Source organism: Eublepharis macularius, chromosome 12, assembly GCF_028583425.1.
Source record: "Eublepharis macularius isolate TG4126 chromosome 12, MPM_Emac_v1.0, whole genome shotgun sequence".
NCBI classification, from domain to species: domain Eukaryota; kingdom Metazoa; phylum Chordata; class Lepidosauria; order Squamata; family Eublepharidae; genus Eublepharis; species Eublepharis macularius.
Window position 1 is genome coordinate 17,015,650 of NC_072801.1, and position 23,012 is coordinate 17,038,661.

Sequence of the window (23,012 nt, forward strand, 5' to 3'; positions counted from 1 at the left end):
GAAGTTCACTGGCTGACCTTGGCCTAGTTACAACATGATGACATCATATCAAATGTTTTGCATTACTAAGTGTCAGGGCTTTTTTTCTGGGAAAAGAGGTGGTGGAACTCAAGACTGTATAATGACGTCACTTTGATTCAGTTGGAATGGGGGGGGGAGTTTTTAAAGTTTAAATTGCCCTCGGCGAAAGCAGCACGGAGGGTGATCTAAACTCCCCTCTGTCTGGAGATCAGGGGGCGGGGCCACCGGCCATGTGACCATTTTTAAGAGGGGCCGGAACTCCGTTCCACCACATTCCAGCTGAAAAAAAGCCCTGCAAAGTGTGATTGCCTTGTGGATTCTAGTGCTGCAGATACTACCTTAGTTGAGATTACAGATTGATGGCGGGTAAGTCTAGCAATGGCATTTAGTCACATGGCCGCATGCAGATTCCATGTTCAAAGACAGTAACCCCTGAATATCAGTGCTTAGGATTGCCAGGTCATCTTACTCTCCTGGCAGGATGCGGAGGGCCTTGCACTTACCTCTTCACCAGGCCCAACATGCCCCCCGCGTATGCACAAAGCGCATGCACACCCCCACACCAGCACGATGACATTTCTTCTGGGAAGACACAACATCGCGTAGATGCAGGGGCGTGGTTCGCAGTGGGCTGCTTTGGGCCCCAAACAGGCCCCACTGGCCAGGTAAGTGGTGGTGGGAAGTGGAGAGCGAATGGGATCCCTATCAGTGCTGGTGGGCAAGAAAAGAGGTGGCTTGGGCCTCTGTGCCATGATTATAGATGCAGAGGAGTGAGACGTGTTAGTCTGTGGTAGCAAAATCAAAAAGAGTCCAGTAGCACCTTTAAGACTAACCAATTTTATTGTAGCATAAGCTTTCGAGAATCAAGTTCTCTTCGTCAGATGCCTGATACAGAGACTGGTCAAATACAGAAGAGGAGGAGAGAGAAGAGGCAATTAGGGGGAGGGTGCAATCAAAACATTCCTTTGCTAGTATATGTAAACATCTCCTTTTGGTGTGTGGATCAGTTGGCTTCAAAGGAGTTTGCCCTGTTAGTTTGTAGCAGCCAAACAGCTAGACCATCCAATTCCAATGCAGTATGAGCCTTCGATAACCACAGCTCTCCCTGCCAGATGCATCTGACAAAGAGATCTGTGGTTCCCGAAAGCCCACGCCAGGTGCCACTGAGCTCCCCCAGACCCCACCTCTGATTATAGGCATGATTATAGCCATGATTACAGGCCCTTCTAGGGGGCATTTGATGGTCTCGTGTGTAAAAGAGGATGCTGGAATAGATAGTTTCATCCTGCACGGTTGCTCTTGTATCCTTAACTCTTACAGAGGAGATAGAGGGCTGCAGCTTTCAGTGGACAGCATGCATAGAGACTGCTTTTGAATTGTTCTGCAATCATTTGGGTCTCATACGCTAGATTTTGTCTACCCATAGCATATAATGTGCTAATTCTTCAAAATAAGCTCCTCCTCTCTTCCCTCCCTCGCCCAGTGAAGTCTCACTTCCACCTAACGTCAAGTTATGTACATTTCATACTGCAAACATGAATCATGTTTACTAAGTATCAAGGGATGATTATGCAGGCAAGGTGCAAATGAGAGGCATCTGTCTTCACAACTGATTGTTATCATGTTCAAAAGCTAAGCTTGGCACTAGTACTTAATCTCTTCCTACGTTGCTAAGGCCCCTTTCAGCTCTAAACCCACTGATGCCCTTACGTTAGGAGAAAATCATGCCTGGAATGGCAGCAAAGGAAGGAGGAAGAACATTTCCTTGTGCTTCCTAGAGCTGAGTATGAGGGCAAACAAACACTAGGCCAAGACAGAAGTAGAGGAACAAAGGCTAACCTGTGATAAAGCCAATTGGACAAGCGGCCAATCAGGAGTCCAGGCTGAAAGCCAATCAGAACCCGAAGAAGCTCAGATATCACCTGATGGTGTCTTGAAAAGCAAATATTCCATACCTCTTGAGAAATGGGTGAGTATAGCGATTAGGTTGCCACACTAGGATCTACGAGACCCAGGTTCAAATCCCCATTCAGCCATGAATCTCACAAGGGGTAACCTTCACCTACTCACCCTAACCTACCTCACGAGTTCATTGTGCAGGACAAAATGGAGTGAGAGAAGAGCGGCTACACAGCCCTAAACTCCTTGGGGTTAAAAATAGGATAGATTGTTTAGGGAGTTGAAAAGTATAGCAGATCACATGATAAATCTGTTCCTCCACTAAACTAGAGGGGTATGTGGAATACTCCTCCAAATATACTCCTTAAATATAAAAGGGAAAGCATTAAAAAAAATTCTGGCACCTTAAAAAACAAACAAATATATTGCAACCTAAGCATTCATGCACCACAGCAGCATCCATTTTGTCAGATCCCCCAAATTATCAATCCAGGGCTGTTTCCATACTACTCACCTTCAATCAGAATGCCGCAGAACGTTGTGAACAAAACCTGGAAGATAGCGTTTTTTCTCGCGCGAGTTTTGTGCTATGTCGCACAAAACTCGCACGAGAAAACGCTATCTTCCGCATTTTATTCGCAGCATTCTGCGGCGTTCCGATTGAAGATGAGTAGTGTGGAAACGGCCCTGGTGAACCCTGGATTGCAAAAACTTCCATCACAACAAATGTGTTAATCCACGGCAGCCAAAACAACAAAATGACAGGTGACATGGAGATCAGTTTTCTTTCTTTAACTAATGACCAGTGGCCCATCTATTAATAAAACACCACTCTTCATGCACTCATATAATAGGTCCCACCCAGTCTGCTTATTTTGTAATGTTTAACCCATGCAAAGATACCCAGCAGGAATGAAGGGGGGGAGGCAGAAAAATGCAAACAAACTTCACAAACACTGCAGTGATGATGGAATTAATTTCCCCAATCTAAACTCAGAAGAAGAGCAGCCTTGCTCAGAGGAGCATTTCAGAATAACAAAGGATTTGTTGGGGGGCAGGCAACATCCCTGAGAGAGAGGTATGTTTAGCTGGCATTTGCAATGCAAAGGGAAACCATTGATAATTTTATTAACTAGGAAGAGGCTCTTCTTTCCATTTTCCTAATCTAATTTGAGCACCGCATTAAACAGAGGGTTGAAGGGGCAGGGGCGGCTGGCATTCATTTCCAAGCTAAACAAATGATGTCAGACTCAAAGAGAAAGTGAACAATATGTTATATGCTGATTGCTACCTGGGTCCATGGCAACCACTGGAGAAGAGTTGGTTTTTTTTTTCTCCCTTAAGCCCTTTCTGGAAAATGTTCATTAAAAAAAAAATCCTGTTCTTACAGCTGAAAGGTTTGTAAACATCAACAGACAACTAGTTGAACTAGTTGAACTTATTTCCCCAAAGTATATAAAGTATTGCATGACTGCATTGGTAGCCTTTGTGAGATCAGAAAGGTGGCATATCAATTTTGTAAATTAAAGACAAAAATTCCTAGGATATTCAGTTTTCACTGGGAAAGATGCTGTTTCAATGTGTCTGTCTCCCATCTCCCTTGCTTTCCTGTATTTCTTTGCTCACCTGTTGACAGATATTGTTGCCTCAAGGTGACCGAAAGCCTTCCCAATGTAGTTCCCAGAGGTAAGCTGGAGCTGGGAAACAGATCTGCCCATTTCCAGACTGAGGGCCAAGCTACACATGACGAATGACACTTGAACAGCAAGTGGATTGAGTGGAGGGCAAGTGAACAGGGAGAAATACACTTGCTGTTCAAGTGTCATTCGTCATGTGTAGCTTGGCCCTCAGAGCCAAGCTACAAGTGACAAATTACACTTGCCTGGCAAGTGAACAGATTCACGTGCATTCCTCCCTGTTCACTTGCCCTCCACTTGCCCTCCACTTGATCACTACGTGATCAAGTGGAGCGCAAGTGGAGAGCAAGTGAACAGGGAGGAATACACGTGAATCTGTTCACTTGCCAGGCAAGTGTAATTTGTCACTTGTAGCTTGGCTCTCAAACTATTTGGCCTGCACGGAGGGCCAAGCTGTAGAAGACTTGTGACTGTAGTAAAGGACAGGTTAAACGCAGCAGGCTCTCCTCACTCCGAGGAGGGTTGAAGGAGGGGTTTGATTTTTCCTTTCTGTGTCATTTTGCCAGTTGAAATTAACCTTGTAAGAAAACAGGATTGCATTTACCTGTAAGTTAACCATGGTTCATCGAGTTCTTCTGTGCAGGCACACATTGGGACTGCGCAGAAGAATGAAGATGAATGTAACAGCCCTGCTGAATCGTACTAATGGTCCATCAAATCCGGCACCCTGTTTCACATGGTGGCCAAACAGTTGCCCTGGCGTACCAACAGTCTGGGCATCGAGGCCAAGGCCTTCCCCCCAGTGTTGCCTCCCAGCGCTGGTCTTCCCAGATTTACTGTTTCTGAATGTGGGGGATCTGCTTAGTTACCATGGCTAGTATCCATTGGTGAACACTCCCTTTGAAATCTGTCCAGGCTTGTTGACATCATTACAATTCACCAGCAGTGAATTCTACAATTCAATAACTCATTAAGTGAAGCAATGCTTTCTTTGTCTGCCCTGAGTCTGTTCCCCATTCACTTCTTTGGGTGCCTCAAAAATGTTCAGCAGTGAGAAGAAAGCTACCAGGAAGCTACGGGAACCCTGTTTTTTCTCATCCAGGAAAGAACCTCGGCATCTTTTGTGGCTTTAGGCAAAGCTTGCTGAAAAGAGAACCACACATTCTGTGCTGATGGAGTATTAGAGGGGAAGGTTAAAGGCCAAAATCACAGTATTGACAAGGGAGCAGAACACCAGGAAACTGTGTTTGGAAAAGTGCCCAATGCAAGATGCGGAACGGACAGTCGGAGCAGTTTGTCGGGAGAATGAGAGAGTTCAAACGGAAGCAATTAATCAACCTGGCAGAAGTTCATAAAAGCTCATTAGAGCAATTCCTTCCACTTGGCCCCATTTCATAGGAAAGCTCCATGAAAATCACTGACACATTCTGTTTCACAACCCATCATGTCAGAATGCAGAGAGACCTGAATCTGTACGCTACTATCAGAAAAGGATAATCCCAGCTATTAAAGATTTCAGATGTAGGTTCTCTTCAAGAAGACACATTTCCCTCCTCTTCAGCTCAGAGCACTGAAATCGCTCATCAAAAATGCTTCTCAAAAATAGTCAGAGGACTCTAAGAAGAACGGGCTTCCATTTTGCCAAGGGAGGGCTTAGACTGAGATACTAAACAATATTTTTTTTTAAAAAATCAATTACGTTACAGATCGATTACATTCTTGATGTGCCCTTGATTTTTTTCATAAATCACCTTAACCTGTTTAAGTCTGTGGATCTATTCAAAAAGGAGCCATTTGACTTGTTTAGAGGCCATTGTTCTCTGCTTCACACGGCTTTAAAAAACACCTCTTTGATTTGTAAGATTTTTAAAAATCTATAGAACAAGCTATAAAAATGAACACCACCACAGAGGATATATAATAAATAGGAAAATAATTTAAAACAAATAAAAGAGAAAATAGTAAGAGAGGAATAAAGATTTTTTAAAAACCAAGAGAAAAATCATATTTTATTAACATCTATAAACCTGTTAGTTTATAGATCTTAAGGTAATGAACAGTGCCATCCTACACAGAGTTACATCTTGTTAAGCCCATTGAAGTCAATGGGTTTAGTATAGCGTTACTCTTGTTTAGGGATGGCACTGTAAATCTTTATATTGATTTGGAATACTCTAACTGTATAGTTAAGAGTATCGGAATACAGTATTGAGCACTTTGCTCAATACAGAACGAGAAAAGGAAGCCCCGTAGTAGTATCCCAGTTCAAGGCTTGCCCTCCCGGCATTCCTAATCAAATATTACCATATGCCCGTCTCTCAAAAGACCCAAAAGCCAACTACTCAGGTTATCGCTTGTCGCAAATGGCAATTCGTAACAACCTGTGTATATTAAATGGTTCAATTTTGAATGACCACCCAGGAGAATATACGTACTGGTCAGGAGATAGAATGAGTGTCATTGATTATAGTATGGTCTCAGAGTATCTTGCCCAATTCACTGAAACCGTTGATATTGATCCCTTTTGTGATAGTGATCATCTACCACTTAATGTGAAGTTAGGGGTACCAACACAAAAAGTATGCCCAGTAGCAGCAAAATTATCAGGATTCCTTTTGCTCTTAAGGTCAAACGAGACATGGGCTGATTCTGCACACGTTGGATAATGCACTTTCAATGCACTTTATCAATCGTTTGAGGTGGATTTTTTGTTCCGCACACAAAAAAATCCATTCCAAATGATCTATAAAGAGGATTGGAAGTGCATTATCCAACGTGTGCGGAATCAGCCATGATGGTGTCTGCCAGTCAGACCACCTAAACAGGCAATATAAAAATGCTGTGAGGGCCCAATCCACAAGGCAGGATGGGGCACTCTTGTCTCCCCCCATACCTTTTCAAGCTCTGAAAAGGGTCCTCAGGATCAGGCCCTCATGGCATTTTTAAATCACTTTAAAATGGCAGCAGCATCCACAGGTCGAACCTGCGGACACCATCACATCTAGACTGTTTCTCAGTTTGAGTAGCCGTGAGCTGTTCCATGGATAAAGTTTTCCAGATGCAATTGAACTAGGTAGGGTTGCCAGCCTCCAGGTGAAGGCTGGAGATTTCCTGGAATTACAACTGATCTCCAGGCCACAGAGATCAATTCCCATGGAGAAAATGGCTGTTTTGAAGGGTGGAGTCTATGGCACTGTACTCTGCTGAGGTTCCCCCCGCCACAAACCCCGCCCTCTCTAGGCCCAGCCCCCAAATCTCCAGGAATTTCCCCACCTGGAACTGGCATCCCTAGAACTAGGCCTTCTTATCAAATGTACCTGCAACTCTTCCCATGAGCAGCAAGTTTTCCTAACTGGTGAGAGTAGACGCTTTCCCACCTCTTCCACCACGGAACCCAAAGTTCCATTCTCCTATCCAGGTTCTCTGATCACAGCCAGACTGGCTTAACATCAGCAAGACAGTTGCATTATTTGTATTCAATCTTTTCCAAGCTGCTACTGTTTGAAAACATTAATAAACCTTTGTATCAGTTCTTCAGAATCCATCTCCCCTTTTTTAATACTTTTGCTGGAAAAAGCCATTGATAACTGCTGCATTCTTGGCTTGTGATTTTTTGTCCCAGTCCAGATTTTCTATAGCCTTATCTGAACAGGGAATAATATGTGCAAACAGGTGCAGGGTGTATAATTCTCCAAGCTCAGTGAAGCAGCCAGGGGGGCACATGAATAGCCCCAGAAAGAAACCTGGAATTGTGTTCAGAAGGAATACAGACGCCGGATTCAGTCTTTCTTGCTCTGCTTTGCTCGCCAAGCAGCTGAATGGCTGGATTCCAGTTTGGTTTTTTTAATGGACATCTCTTCCTTAGCTAATGCATGCATGTGCTGTCTTGGGCCAGAGATTTTGTTTGAATCCAGCACCTGGAATTGCATTCGGAAACAAACTGACAATCAGTACAGCCGTTGTGTAATGCCCACTGTCTGACATCAGCCAAAAGACAGGGCATTGCTTCTGCAGAAATTGGAAGTTTTCTAGTTATCTTCAGGGGTCCATCTGGAGGTTACAGACACATAGTCACCAGATCTAGATGGGCATAATAGACACTGCAGCCCTCAAAAATAATTTATTTTACTTGCGCCTGTTCCAGTTTGGGTTTTCTGGGGAGTCCAATCACCCCTAACTATCATACACCTAGATATAAGGGAGCCTGCTGTTCAAAAGAAAATATATTCCACTGGGTATTTTTCACGAGTCCTTTGGTGCAGTCTGAACTGCTTTGAGACATTGGCAAACAGTGAAATACAAATCGAAAAAGAAGCCAATAAAAGAAATCCATTATTTGGGACTTGACCCTCAGTTGTGAAATATACGGTGTTGGATCCAGTGGTGGATTTTTGCTAAAGGGTGGGGATTTTTGCCATTTCCTCCCTTCCACTGCAGATCTCCAGCCCCCCGCTCATGCTGTTCTGGGGGCGAGAGGATCCCCTGTTCCTCAGAAGTAGCATTTTTGGCAGCAGCAGGATTAGGGATGCAAGAAAGTCCTGTTCGGCCAATGGAAAAATCTCATCTGCCAATGGAAATTACTACTGGGTTCAGCTGAATGGCTTGTTCAAGTACCAATCCACATATAATGTTGGAGTTCTATGCCTGAGAGCTAAACTACATGAGACGAATTACATGAGGATGCTCAAGTGAAGGGAGACAAAATGTTAGCCAGGAAGCATAGTTTGAATTTCACCTTTCTCTACAGAGCTGGCAAAGATTGCTCCTGAGAGGGTTTGTTAATTTCACCTCTCTACAGAGCTGCAAAGATCACTCTTTAGAGGGTTTAATTTCCTCTTTGCTGCCTCCAAGGCTCTGTCAATTATTAACAAACTCTCTGCAAAGAGATCTTTGACAGCTCTGTAGAGAGGTGAAATTAACAAACCCTCTCAGGAGCGATCTTTGCCGGCTCTGTAGAGAGAGGTGAAATTCAAACTACACTTTGCAGCTAACATTGCATCTCCTTTCAACTGAGTGTCCTCATGTAATTCGTCTTGTGTAGTTTAGCTCTGAGAACCCCAGTGTGACCTCGGGACCTAAAAAATAGAGGCTCCGAAATGTGGGATCAGGCTGGGTAAGAGGGGTTGTCCCCCCTCCCCACCCTGTGCTGTTTCCCAGATCAAAATAGCCCTCTCCCCTACGAGTTACATTGTGTTTTTCCTTTTCTTCTTATAGCTAAAAATAAACCAATTTTTGAGTTTGAAAATGATGCAGAAGAGTTAATTCGCTCCATCTCAGTACTGCAGCCCTGAACTATATCCCCCCTACCTAGTAGCTACTTTTTAGAGTTACCCCCCTCCCCCATGAATGGTACTTTCATTCCCCATGGTACTTTTATTAATGGTACTTTCATTCATAAAAATTCACTGTCACATAATGGGTGATCCTTACCTGTTCAATGTTGGCTTCCCAATGGCATTTCCAGTATAGTCATACACCTCTTCTGGGAGCTGTTGAAGCAGTTGATTTGACAAATGTCCAGTGCAGATGGTTCCATAGTCATGAAGTGCCATCAGTAGCAGAGGTTTACAAATGGAGCCCTTGGTTCACACTCACATAGAATCAGTTTTTATTGCCCGGTAAGAAATTCATATTAATATAGTGAATACATATGTTTACAAATAAACAACTTTTAAAAAACAAACATTTTTATTGTAGGAAGTGGTTTCAAACTCAGTAATCTTTAACAAGTATTAACACGTGTATACTTACGGAACAAACATTTACTAAAATAGCTTTTCCACATAAAAATATGCTAAAGATACACAAAGAAAACCTGGAGTGAAGTATTTGAGTGCAACTGCAAGTGTGTACCTCAAGCACATGGAGAAAGAGCAACGTTCTGCTGAAAGGTCAAATTGCAGGGCCTGTGTGCCTGTCACAAGGAATCATATAATCATAAGGTTGGAAGGGGCTTCTAGGGTCATCTAGTCCAACCCCCTGCACAATGCAGGAAGTCAGAACAGAATGTGTGAGACTTACACATCCTCTTTCCATGTTTCCAGGTGAATGTTCTCCTGTTGTGGATAATAGGGACACGCCTTCTGTGCCTTTATTGCTCCAGAATTTTGCTCAGTCTTGCTCCTTCCTAATTCCAGTTTAACTAGAAACATTTCTATATTTCAATCTGTAAGTGGAGCACGTTCAGTGTACTGCAGATTTCCATTCCTTCAGATTCCCTTGTTATCTCTATTTTCCTCTGAGTTTTCAACGCACACCTTGTCTTGATGTGATTGCACGTATGACTGCATCAAAACTCTTTTTGTATAGTGTTATTGTTTTTAACACGTGCCGGCATTCCATGAATTTATGAATTACTACACAAAAAGAATCTTGATACAATCTACAATAATAGTGCATGCATAGGCATTAATAAAGCCCTTTTAAAAAGCCATCTTGATGTGATTGTTCACTATACTGCCTCAAAATTCTTTTTATGCAGTGTTTGGCTAATGCGCATGGGTGGTCCAGTGTTTGGAAAAACACATCAAAAAAAGAGCACAACAATAGTACAAGATTTGCAAGGATTTTGCACATGTGTATCATTAATGCAGAGGAGAAAAACAGGCAAATTAATGGAAGGTATCAAAAACGCCAACAAACTGCATACACATGATCAGGGCTTTTTTTCTGGGAAAAGAGGTGGTGGAACTCAGTGGGTTGCCCTTGGAGAAAATGGTCACATGGCTGGTGGCCCCGCCCCCTGATCTCCAGACAGAGGAGAGTTTAGATTGCCCTCCATGCCAGTGCAGAGGGCAATCTAAACTCCCCTCTGTCTAGAGATCGGGGGTGGAGCCACCAGCCATGTGACCATTTTCAAGTGGTTCCGGAACTCTGTTCCCCCACGTCCCCCCTGCAAAAAGAGCCCTGCACATGATGGTCTACACCAAATTTTGGAACTCAAAAAGAATGGTATACTGAAAAATTCCTTACGTGTCAGTTCTACTTATCTGCATTTCTCTTCAGATTTTGGATTTCTGAGTGACCTTGTCTCCTCTCCAAAGAGGAACTGATTTGGCAGGAACCCTCCAGAGTGAGAGGGAAGAAATAGGGAATATGCTTATTAGTATGCTGAAGTGCAAAATATAGGGAGAAATTCCATTGAGGAATATTACAGAACCATCCTTAGCGGGCACACGTGATCGAGACAGTAGCTGGAAACATGGGAAGAAGATGCACAAGTGACCGAAGCGACCCTGCATCCTCAAAGCTGTCACTTCTGCACACTGTGCTCTTAGCAGTAATTCACACTCAAAGCCAAGCTACAAGTGACGCCTTACACAGGTTGGACACTTGTCAGATTCCCTCAAGTGTTGATGGGAAATGTAGGCGTCCTGGTTTTACAGCTTGGCTCTCCATTACAGCTGCAAGACCAGGATGCCTACATTTCCCATGAAAACTTGAGGGAAGCTGACAAGTGTCCAACCTGTGTCAGGCATCACTTGTGGCTTGGCTCTGAGTGTTGAGGCAGCCCTAAGATTGTGAAAGCAATAAAGATGTGAAATGACTGAAGAGGAACTGCACTGGGTAGGGTCGGGGAGTTCTCTGAGAGTACGTGCCCCCCCTCCCCAGGATTTGTCCATTCTTTCTAGACTTCTTCAATGATTGCCTGATTCAGTGGCCCACTTGGGTGTCAGGTTCAGTGGAGGTTTTGCAGGGGACCCCTCTCTTATTTATCCTTTCAAGCAAAGCAAACAATTCAACCAGTCTTTCTGGTGTTTACAAGCTAAGAACCTTTGGAAAGTATCCATAGCAGCCCAAGACAGGTTACCAGTTAACTGGGAAAGTCAGGTTAGCTGTTATGGAATAGGAGCTAGAGAGATTACATACCAATATAGATAAGCAAACTCTTTACTCCCCCGCCCCGTACCCATGCTTTTCTTTTAAATCTTTAAAAGTTCACTATGAAAGTTTTTGGAAGGTCTTGCAAATTTTATTACCCCAGACTAATCTCCATCGAAAACAGGTGTCGCAATCTGACCCAGAGTTAAGCATACTTAAACCCACTGGAATCAAGGGGCTTAAGTGTATGGCTTAACACTGTGTTGCCTTGTGGTCTGGGACTGTTGGATTTTGTTGATTTGTTCATTGTGGTGCATCACTATGAAAACATTATGTACCTTCATGGCATAACTTGAGGCAAAACTAAAAAGGTTGTACCTCTATTTTGTATGTTTATGTGCAAACTGGACTTAGAACAAAACCTTTTACATTTGTAACATAAGACTAAGCAAAGAATCAGGATGTCCCAAGTTTGAATCTTGCTTCTATCATGAACTCACTAGGTGGTCTTAGAGCCAAGCTACAAGTGATGCCTTACACAGGTTGGACACTTGTCAGCTTCCCTCAAGTGTTGATGGGAAATGTAGGCGTCCTGGTTTTACAGCTTGGCTCTCCATTACAGCTGCAAGACCAGGATGCCTACATTTCCCATCAAAACTTGAAGGAAGCTGACAAGTGTCCAACCTGTGTCAGGCGTCACTTGTAGCTTGGCTCTTAGGCAAGTCACGTCCTCAGCCCTCTCCCATTTGCACTGAGGGGGCAATAAAACTGATTATCTTAGAGGGTGGATGTTAAAATTACAAGAAAATGGAGAAGTGCATTCCAAAGAGCCATATGAATGCAAAGTGTTAGTATAGTACCATTACATCTGGAATGCCTTTAATATGGCGATCATTTACAAGCGGATGAGGTTTTCCCTCTTCTAACCTTCTCTACTTATGCATCATTCAGGCAAAAGGAACAAAACGGGCTGAATCTGCTGGGGAAGGTCCCCATTCACACTTTGGATTTTCCCATGTCTACTTAAACAATGGGTCTGTACACAAAAACAGCCCCACGTCCCGTGAAATGGGTGTTCAAAACATCTGGCTCTCAACTTTGTTTTGGAGAATGTAAAACTTGAAAGCAGAGAATAACAACCTTTTGGACAATCACATCAGTAATTCAAATGACTTTTAAAAAAAAATCTGAGCTGGTCTTTCTTTTTGGTGCCCCGCAGAAAAGTATCTATTGTTGCATATTGCCATGGGATCAATCACTTAGGGCATTACTGGGCACAACAGAGTTGCAGGGGAACATCTTGGCCTGTTTTCAGTTGCTCCAACCTACAGTGAGTCAGCAGTGTGTATTTACTGCAGCATCTGGCTTGTCACTACAGCCATTGTTAGCAGAACAGATCCATGGATCCAACCCGCTGATGTTCAACAGTTTATTTGTGGCACAAGCCCAATCCTGCATATGCATGCCAGGGTATGCATATAGCCAATTCACCGATGGCTATAGCAACTGAGAAACACCACCAGTGTGTGGGGGGTCTTGTACTACGAATGCCCACCACGTTACCATTTTTATCACACGCTGCAAAAATGCCATTTTTTAAGCATTCGAGCTGGCATATCAGAATCCAGATGATGTGAGTGGCAGGGCATGGACTCTGCCAGTGCACTGCTTGACCACAAGGAGCAGCCTTTTCCCTGTAGTATCCATGTGGCCAGATGATTGTACAAGGTATACCTCAGGTACTGGCCAAGTCCTCTAAGTATGCCAGAGCATTCTCCCATCAGCCTCTTTGCCATGTCCTGGCCAAAAAAAGTAATGATTGGGACCTGCTGCCACAATCCCATGAACTGAATTTTTCAGAATTTAGTCTTCTGCAGAAGGCAATGGAAAAATTGAATTTCTAGGAGATTTGGGGTGAGAGGATGTCGTTTTGGAACACGGGTTATACGTTATCCCATTTCTTTGCAGGGGACATGGGGCAGTTCAGGCTACAAAGCCGTTTCCATGGTAACGGTAATGACTTGCATCATTTCAGGAAAAAACACACACACAGACACACCCCAGTCCATGATTTATGAGACCGGACGTAAGGAATTGGATCACTGGGGATGTACCAGCCCACGGAAATGATGCTTGGTCTCAGACATGACAATCACTCGCTGGTAGGAATTGTGTGGTTGGAGAATAATGCTTTTCCTGCAGGAGACCAGAAAAAAGTAGTAACCAGCAAGAAGATTTTAGCACAGTGGCATGGAATTACTTCAGACTGAGAATTTCAAAGCACATACTCTCAAACCTGTTCCTCCTCGGTACCCATCCATGATGGGTACTTTATCATGTCTATCACCTTCCTGCCTCACACTGCTATGGCAATTTTAAAATGCACAAATGCACGAAAGTGATAGAAAACTTAGAAACTTTTGTGTCAGTTGCAGAGAACTAGTGTTGTCTAGTAGTCGGACAATTCATATTGAGCCTAGCCAGATCTGGATTCGAATCCTTTCTTGGCCATGAAGCTCACCTTGCGCCAGTCACTGTCTTTCAGCCTAACGTACCTATGGAGGGGAGGAGAATCATGTCTACCACTGTTTCTTTAAAAAAAAATAATATAGGCTACTTTTTAAAAGAGTAATGGCGTAACACAATCACACCATAAGGTCTTATGAGAAAGGGATGTCAATAAAAGCGAAAAGAGAGTTGAAACTAGTCATGAAGGAACAATGCTATAGATGGAAAAAAAGGAATGAAGGGTTTGAAGGGAACTTTTAGCAGCAAATGCCTGTTTTTGTGAGAAGGGGTTGAGCAGAGAGGAAGGGAGGGCAACTCTTTGTTTTCCCAACCTTACAAACACTATGCGGATCTGTGGAACATGATCTGCTGTTATTTTGGGCAGCAAAAACGAACAGGAGGGGCATTAGTAGAGCTCCCCCCCCCACACACACACGTGAGGAAAGAACCTGTAAAATGGATACAGAGTTTCACCTGAAAACAAGACCGTCAATTCAACGTTAGTAACACTGTAAAGGCACCACCCATGCTAACTGATCTTCAGTCCAAAATAACTGGAAACTGGGGCGGAGGTGAACCGCTAGGAGAAGGAAATTCAGAACAAGCTGCAGAGCAAATTTGCTTGACGGTGCATTCGGGAAAGGGGGTGATTTGGAAGCGAGCGAGGGGAGTGGCATTTTGATACATGCCCCCTCTTCCACCTCATTTTTCCCTTCCATTTTTTGGGAGGTCCTAAAAGAAGTATGACACAACAACTGAAACAAAATACACCCATCAGAGCTTTCCGCTAAGGAGAAAGCTTCCATCTGCTTTTCGTTGTAACAGTCTTTGTTGATTTCATAAGAGTGTCTTCCCCCCCTTCCTTATTTCTTAAGTATACATATTTTTTGCTTGTTTGCTTTTGTACTGATGATACGAAAACATAACACTCAACATTAGGGATTCTACCACGGTGGTTTTGCTCTTTTGATTCGCTTTTTTCTTTAAATCACAGGTTTAGTTAATACGGCTGTTCTTAAAATTTGTACAAAAGATTCCTGACCGTAACAATGTATTTCAGTATATTGTTCCATCTCTCTGTCCGGCTGCCTCGAGGCAGCGACATTGCAGAAAGAGTTTGTCATTTTAAGCGGACGCGTGATGCCTCTAAGTTGTGCTACTTCTCATCATGGATTTGAATTTGGAGTAAAAAGTAACCAAAAAAAGAGAGAGAGGTTAGTCCCAAGGGGTCGATTTCCAGTGTAAAATATAAATGATTTCAAATAACCTTCTTTGTATTGCTATATAAGCGCTAACCCAATCTTCAGTTCAAGCTAGGTATCTTCACCAGGGATGTCCAACTCCTCTTCTTGCTTCTTATTATTAGTACTTTTTTTTGCCAGTTCCACTTTTTTATTATTTTTTTCAAATGCATCTTTTTAAAAAAAGAAACAGAAAGGACAGTGATCTCAAACAGTCACCTCTGTCTTACTGTTAGTGATGAAGTATGGCTGTGTGGGTAAGTAGTGCTGACTTCGTGTGGTCAGCGGGTCACTCACGGCTGGTTCTCCTCCAAGGTTTCTCCCTTTGGTTGCATAGGCCTGCCGGCGTAGGGACTGGTCACTAGGGTCCCAGGTTTTGTATGCTAAGGGATGCATATGTGGCTTTGTGGCTTTGGACTTCTGTCCATTTTGTTTCATCGTACCGCCCTCCAGAATGTACGGCCGATCCTCCTCAACACGAACCGGATGGAGGGGCAGGCTCCCTTTGGCCGCCAGCTCTGCAAGATGCCTCCGTTTTGAGTAGAAATCATCGTTGACCTTGTCAGCTAGGAAGGGGGGGAAGGGAGAAGGAAAACAGCATCAGCTACAAGCAGAAGAAAAAGCGTTTAAAATAAAACATACAATTGACAGACGAGAATGTATAAATAGACAGCAATGTTGGCTAAAAAAAGACATCCTTCCAGATGGGAACAACATTCACTTCTAAAATAGCGTTCAAAAGAAGATCTTAGCAATGCAGACCATGCTTACTTTTGGCAGCCAAAAGCCATAGCTCAAAATCTAATTGATTAGAACAACAGATTAAAAATCTTTTAATCAAGCAAAGATGTGTCTAGGCCTTCAGCTCACCATAAACCCTTTGGGTTAGGTGTCTGAAGAAGTAGTTAGAGTGGCCGTTTCCACACGACTTACCAGCCGATGGAAACATTCTGCAAAACACCCGGAAGATAGCGTCTTCTTGTGCGAAATCGTGCCAGGAAGACACTTTCACCCGTAAGTGTTGTGCGAAGTAGCGTCTTCCTGGTGCAATTTCGCGTGAGAAGACGCTATCTTCTGGGTGTTTTGCAGAACGTTTCATCAGCTGGTAAGCTGTGTTGAAACGGCCACTGTCAGTAACAGAGTGTCAGATGTAGTATATAGTCTGAGAGGCCTGAGTTCAAATCTCCACTCTGCCATGAGATGACCTGGTGCCAGCCACTCACACTCAATCTCACCTGTCTCTAAGATTGCCAGCCTCCAGGTGAGGCCTGAATATTTTCAGGAATTAAAGCTGATCTCCAGATCAGTTCCCTTGGAGGAAATGGCTGCTTTGGAGTGTGGACTCTATGCCATTATACCCTGTTGATTTTCCTCCTCTTCCTAAACCCTGATCTCCTCCCTAAATCTCCAGAAATTTTCCAAACCAGAGTTGGTAACCCTATTGAGAGCCAGTTTGGTGTAGTGGTTACGAGTGGTGGGACTCTAATCTGGAGAACTGGGTTTGATTCCCCACTCCTCCACTTGAAGCCAGCTGGGTGACCTTGGGTCAGTCACAGCTCTCTCAGAGCTCTCTCAGCCCCACCCACCTCACAGGGTGAGCGTTGTTGTGGGGATAATAATGGCATACATTGTAAACCACTTGGAGTGGGCATTAAGTTGTCCTGAAGGGCGGTATATAAATCTAATGTTATTATTATCTCACATAGTTGTTGTGAGGAGAAAATGGGTAAGGGAAAATATGTTGGCCACCCTGAATGTCTTGGAGGAAAAAAAGGATTTTAAAAGCACAGGATAATTAGGCTATTATCTTGTGCACACTTACTCAGGAGTAAGCCCCACTGAAATAAGTAGGGAGATTACCTCTGGACAGACATGTATAAAACTAGGCTGTTAATTACTTTATAAAGAGATTTTTAATTGATTGATTATTTATCCTATTCATATACCTTCTGATATTTTGTTATCTAATGACTGACCTGAATTGAGTATGCATGGTGAATAGCTTTTAGCTTAAATATTGGTGGTATTTTATTTATGTATTTGAAATATTTCTGTGCTGCAATTGTGCCTGGCAACAGGACACAATGGGGCGGTGGGGGGGGGGGGAATAATCACCAAATGGAAGGAAACAAACATAACAGCAAACAGGGCATTACGGTGATTTTAATTGAAATTCTTTTGGAACTCAGTGCTGAGCAAAACGTTTGAAACTGGGGGAATCCCCTCCCTAATCAGCCCTGAACTCCCTGCCTGAACAAACTAGTCTTCATAAAAAAGCCTAGTGATCCAAAAACCTCTTGGTTTGGCCCTGGGCCTATGGTGGATTGCATTCACCAATCGCCACCATATCTGGACATCAGTTGTTTTACAGCCTCATTTGGAGGGACTCTTTTCAGTGCGGCAAATACGTTCCCTGCCTTAAAGAGATGCTTTTCCTCCTGCAGGTGAATTTAAATTGCTTTTGAAAGAGCCCATGTTGTAAAATTTGGCTCGGCACACTTTACCTGTCTCCATCTGTCTCCTTCATAATTGGCGCCTGAGTGCTTTATATAACATACAGGTGCAGTTAAAGGCTTGCCTTCCCTTTTTAATTAAAGCATGGGAAGTAGATAATGGCCTGTTACAATTTCCAAAACAAGATTTAAAATTGCATCGTATAGGGCTGTGATCAATAACAGGAAAGCGTCCTCCCACTTGGTCATAGATCTCAGGGCTCATAATCAGACACACACTCCTTTTGTTATGTTGTTGATTATAATAATTCTATATTATTACATTTTTAAACTTGCCCTGCATCCATAGTGGCACACATTGCTCTAACTCCACATTTCCTGCATATACCAATCCTGGGAGGTACGTTTGGCTTAGACATTAATCTAAGACATTAATCTAAGACATTAATCCCTGCCTCATGCAACCTCATATAGGCAGCTGAACTACATGCGGGTAAAATATCCTCCACCCCATATAAACCAACTAGGATATTAGTTCTTGGAGCAGTGCAATAGTAGTATATGCTGCCCATAGGTGCCACAGCGCCCGCTGAAGTGGGATTCTCAACATGGTGCACACTTCCTTCTTTCTCAAAGTGTCTCTTCCTCAAAACAAAGGGCAAAGTTGGGCTTTCCTCCACCCCTATGGAGTGGGAAAGGCTTCTGAAACAGGGTTGGCAGCTCCAGCCAGGGATGATATTGGAGATTTGGGGGTGTCAGATGAATGCTAGCAACTGGTGGACAGGGGAGGGAACGTAAATATGCAGCATTCCCAGAAGTGCTGTCATTGCATTGGCACAATGTTCTAGGATTCCATACAACCACGGAGTTTCAGGGAAGTTCTGGAGTATCATGCTGATGCAAAATAGTGAAAAGTCCAGTAGCACCTTTAAGACTAACCAACTTTATTGAGGCATAAGCTTTCGAGAACCAGAGGTCTCTTCATCAGGGTGCCTCCCCTGATGATGAGAGTCCCGTGGTGCAGCGTGGTAAGGTGCAGAACTACAGCCCAAGCTCTGCCCACGACCTGAGTTCGATCCTGGTGGAAGCCAGGTTCAAGTAGCCGGCTCAGGGTTGACTCAGCCTTCCATCATTCCGAGGTCAGTAAAATGAGTACCCAGTTTCCTGGAGGTAAAGTGTAGATGACTGGGGAAGGCAATGGCAAACCACCCCATAACAAAAGTCTGCCAATAAAACATCATGATGCGACGTCCCCCCATGGGTCAGTAATGACTTGGTGCTTGCACCTTTACCTTTTAAAGAGTCCAGTAGCACTGTTAAGACTAACCAACTTTATTGTAACATAAGCTTTCGAGAGCTACAGCTCTCTTTGTCAGATGCTTTAGCTTTCGAAAGCTTATGCTACAATAAAGTTGGTTAGTCTTAAAATGTCAGATAGGAGTAATGTGGAATGGGTTAAGTCTTCTGATGTTAATGCCCCTAGATTAGTACACCGGTTTCACAGAAAATACCCAGAGAAAGCAAAGGCTGGATAGTTCTTGGGGCGGGGGGCGGGGGGAGAATGTCAGATAGGCCTTCGGCCTATCAGGTGTGTTGTGTTGTGATAGTATTGTGCCTCTGAGTACATGCAAAGTAAAACCAGCATTCTGTTGCTTGTTGCTAACTGCTTATCTTCCAGGTAAGGTATTTTGGTTACCAGTTCCTGCTGAAGCCTGAGAACCTGACCTTGGACTTAACACAGAGACTGAGCAGAGCTCCTTTCTCCCCCACCTTCCCTTCTTTTCAGGCAATGTGCGCCAAAACCTCCAACGGTGTCTCCTTCCCACTCCAGTGAAGTGATTGGGGAAGTACCTGGCAAGATCTGACATTTTGACCGGAATGCCTAAAGGTGGTGCAAGCTGAACACATATTCGAAGGGGATCCTGAGAAACTGGGCTACTTCCTAGTCTGGGCCATGGAATTTTTCAGAGAATGGGGCCCCACCGTCCCAGGTGAAGCCAGTCGAGTGAGTTATCTGGATTCACGATTGGGAGGGAGACCACAACCCTTACGTATGTTGGAAGGCCGGAGAGCTGTGTTTCCTGGGGGAAGAGTGTCACAACCATTTGTGGGATGAGAAGTGGGGAAAAGCGGCCCCTCCTGTCCCAGAAGCTGTTTTATTGACCAAGGAGGAGTGGGATCAGATCCCCTCTGAATACCAGGACTTAAGTCAAGTATTTGATGAAAAGGAGGTCGACGAGCTCCTTCCCCATTGGGCCACTGACTCTGCAATTGAGCTAATCCCCAGGCAGAAGCTGCTGAAGGGGAAACTTTACTCCATGAGCCCGGGGGAGCAGGCAGAGCTACGGAAGTTCATTGACAAGAATCTGGAAAGAGGTTTAATTAGACCAGCGAGCTCTCCCCATGCCACTCCTGTACTTTTCCGCAAGAAAAAGGATGGGGGATGAGTGGAAAATGGCATTCAACACCCCTTTGGGGCAGTATGAGTACTTAGTGATGCCTTTATGATTACAAGAGGCTCCGGGTTTTTTTATGAATTTGATCAATGAGGTTCTTCACAAATATCTTTACAAAAGGGTGGTGGTTTACCTAGATGATGTGTTATTGAATTCACAAGACTATGGTTCTCACGTGAAATTGGTGCGGGAGGTATTGAAAACCCTGCACGCCCACTAGCTACCTGTGAAACTGTCCAAATGTGTTTCACAAGAAGGAGCTGGACTATCTGAGATATCGAGTGTCGGGCCAAGGGTTGGGGATGGACCCAGCCAAGGTTCAAGTCATGGCTGAATGGGAGGCCCCCAAAACTTGACAACAGTTGCAATCATTCCTGGGGTTTGCTAATTTCTACCGACCCTTCATAAAGAACTTTGCTCAGATTTCACTACCCTTGACTGACTTGCTGAAGACAAAGGGGAAGGGGCCCCAAGGGGCAAAGCATAGCACTAAATTAGCCTGGACAGGAGAGTGCCAGGAGGCTTTTGAGAGCATGAAATGGTAGTTTACCTCTGAACCAGTTCTATGCCACCCTGTCGAGAACCGTAAATTTGTGGTCCAAGTGGACGCCAGTGATATTGCGATGGGGGGGGGGTAATCCTATAGGAGGAGGATGAAAGGAAATTATACCCCTATGCTTATGTATCCAAAAAGTTTTCTGAGATGGAACGCCATTGGGCGGTGTGGGACAAAGAAGTGTCTGCTGTTAAATTAGCTTTATGCACCTGCAGTCATTGGCTGGAAAGGGCTAAAATGCCTTTTGAAGTATGGATTGATCATAAACATCTGTAAGTGTTACATGCCCCTCACAAATTGGGTGCCAAGCAATTACAGTGGGCAGAGTTCTTCACCCGATTCAATTTTGTGCTCAAACACCTCCCTGGCAAATCAAACTTCCTGGCGGACGCCCTCTCACACCTCCCCCAACATAACAGTCAAAAAGAGGAGGTAGGGGACACTGTGTTTTCACCCACACAGCTGGGAGGGGCTGTCGTCACTAGGCAGCAGGCTAAAGCCAAAGCCAAAGCCAAAGTGGAGCAGCCTGACCTCATGGAGTGGGAGGAAAAAGTGAAAGCAGTGGTGGAAAAGGAGGGGGAGGAGAGGCCCAGAGAAGAACTAGAGCAAGGCGAACATGGAGGCTGGAACAGGCAAGGGAAATTGTACATTTCTGCCAGCCTGAGAGGGGAGGTCCTAAAAACTTGTCATAATGCCAAATTAGCTGGGCGTTTTGGATACCTCAAAACCTTACACCTGGTGCAGAGACAATTTTGGTGGCCTAAAATGAGCTGTGATGTGTCGCAATATGTTTCCACTTGCCAAGTATGCTTAATGGGGAAGAACAGAGGAGGGAAGCCTCCCGGCTTGCTGTGGCCCCTTGAGACTCCAGCCACAATATCCATGGATTTAATTACAGACCTCCCCCCCCCCCGCCAGGGGGAAACCGTGATTTTAGTGGTGGTGGATTTATTTTCAAAACAAGCCCACTTCATACCGTGTTCCAAATTACCGATGGCAAAAAAGCTGGCCACTTTGTTCATGCAGCCTGCGTTATGTTTACATTCTTTTCCTGATAATATCCGACTGAGGATCACAGTTTGTGACCATGTTCTGGAAGGAACTGTTGCAAGTGGTGGGGACAGAGCAGGGATTAAGTTCGGCCTATCATCCCAAGACCGATGGACAAACCGAAAGAGTTAATCAGGTGTTGGAGCAATTTTTGAGATGTTACATTAATTATCAGTAGAGTGATTGGACTGATTTTTTGGTTTTCACAGAATATTGTTACAATCACAGTGTCCACAGTTCCGGCATCCCCCTTCAAAATTGCCCAAGGGTTCGAAGGCAAAGTGATGCTCTTTATAAGTAACCCGACCCCAACCAAAGGGTGGGGAGACCTGACTGAATGGTGGATTAAGCTAACCGTCCAGTGGGAGGTGATTAAGCAAACGTTGGATTAAGTTAAAGAGGATTACAAAAAGCAAGCTGATTGAAAGAGCTTCCCCGCCCTGGGAACTGAAAGTAAGGGACAAGGTCTATGTTTCTACAAAAAATCTGTTGGGGGAGCAACCAAGTAAAAAACTAGGGTGGAAGTATTTGGGGCCTTTAGAGGTCCTCAGAGTGATGAATGAAGTGACTGTGGAACTTAAATTGCCAAAGAACTTAAAACATGTCCACCCTGTATTCCATTTCAGGTTCTTGAAGAAAGCACCACTACCTGATGTGTGGCTCCCGGAACCTGGGATCCCACCCTTTCTCTTCGTGAACGGGCAATCTCACCACGAAGTGGAGGCTATCTTGGACTCTAAACTGAAACGTAGAGAGCTGTATTACTTAATTCAGTGGACTTATTTTGATAAGAGTAATGTGGAATGGGTTAAGTCTTCTGATGTTAATGCCCCTAGATTGGTACGCCAGTTTCACAGAAAATACCCGGAGAAACCAAAGGCTGGATAGTTTTTTTGGGGGGGGGGATGTCAGATAGGCCTTCGGCATATCTGCCATGCATCAGGTGTGTTGTGATAGTACTGTGCCTCTGAGTACATGCAAAGTAAAACCAGCATTCTGTTGCTTGTTGCTAACTGCTTATCTTCCAGGTAAGGTGTTTTGGTTACCAGTTCCTGCTGAAGCCTGAGAACCTGACCTTGGACTTAACACAGAGACTGAGAAGAGCTCCTTTCACCTTCCCTTCCCTTCTTCCCAGGCAATGCACGCCAAAACCTCCAACGGCCTCTCCTTCCCACTGGTGCAGGTGGAGACAGTGTCCTATAATTTGCCCTGCTTGACTACCTTTAGGCATTCCGGTCAATTCCACTGTTACATCTTTCCTTAATAAAATCATCTTTAACTCATACACCAGAGTAATGCAGTGAAGTGATTGGGGAAGTACCTGGCAAGACCTGACATAAAGGTGCTACTGGACTCTTTACTATTTTGCT

At 44.2% G+C, this 23,012-nt stretch overlaps 1 protein-coding gene across 1 annotated transcript in view; it reads right to left on the reverse strand.

Moving 5' to 3' along the window:
• Positions 1 to 15,334: 15,334 nt before the first annotated feature.
• Positions 15,335 to 23,012, reverse strand: part of SHISA9 (shisa family member 9) — a 296,743-nt gene continuing 289,065 nt past the window's right edge. Inside the window, exon 4 of the mRNA XM_054992410.1 lies at positions 15,335 to 15,693. Within this exon, the coding sequence (XP_054848385.1) occupies positions 15,335 to 15,693 (359 nt within the window). The remainder of the gene's footprint in view (positions 15,694 to 23,012) is intronic.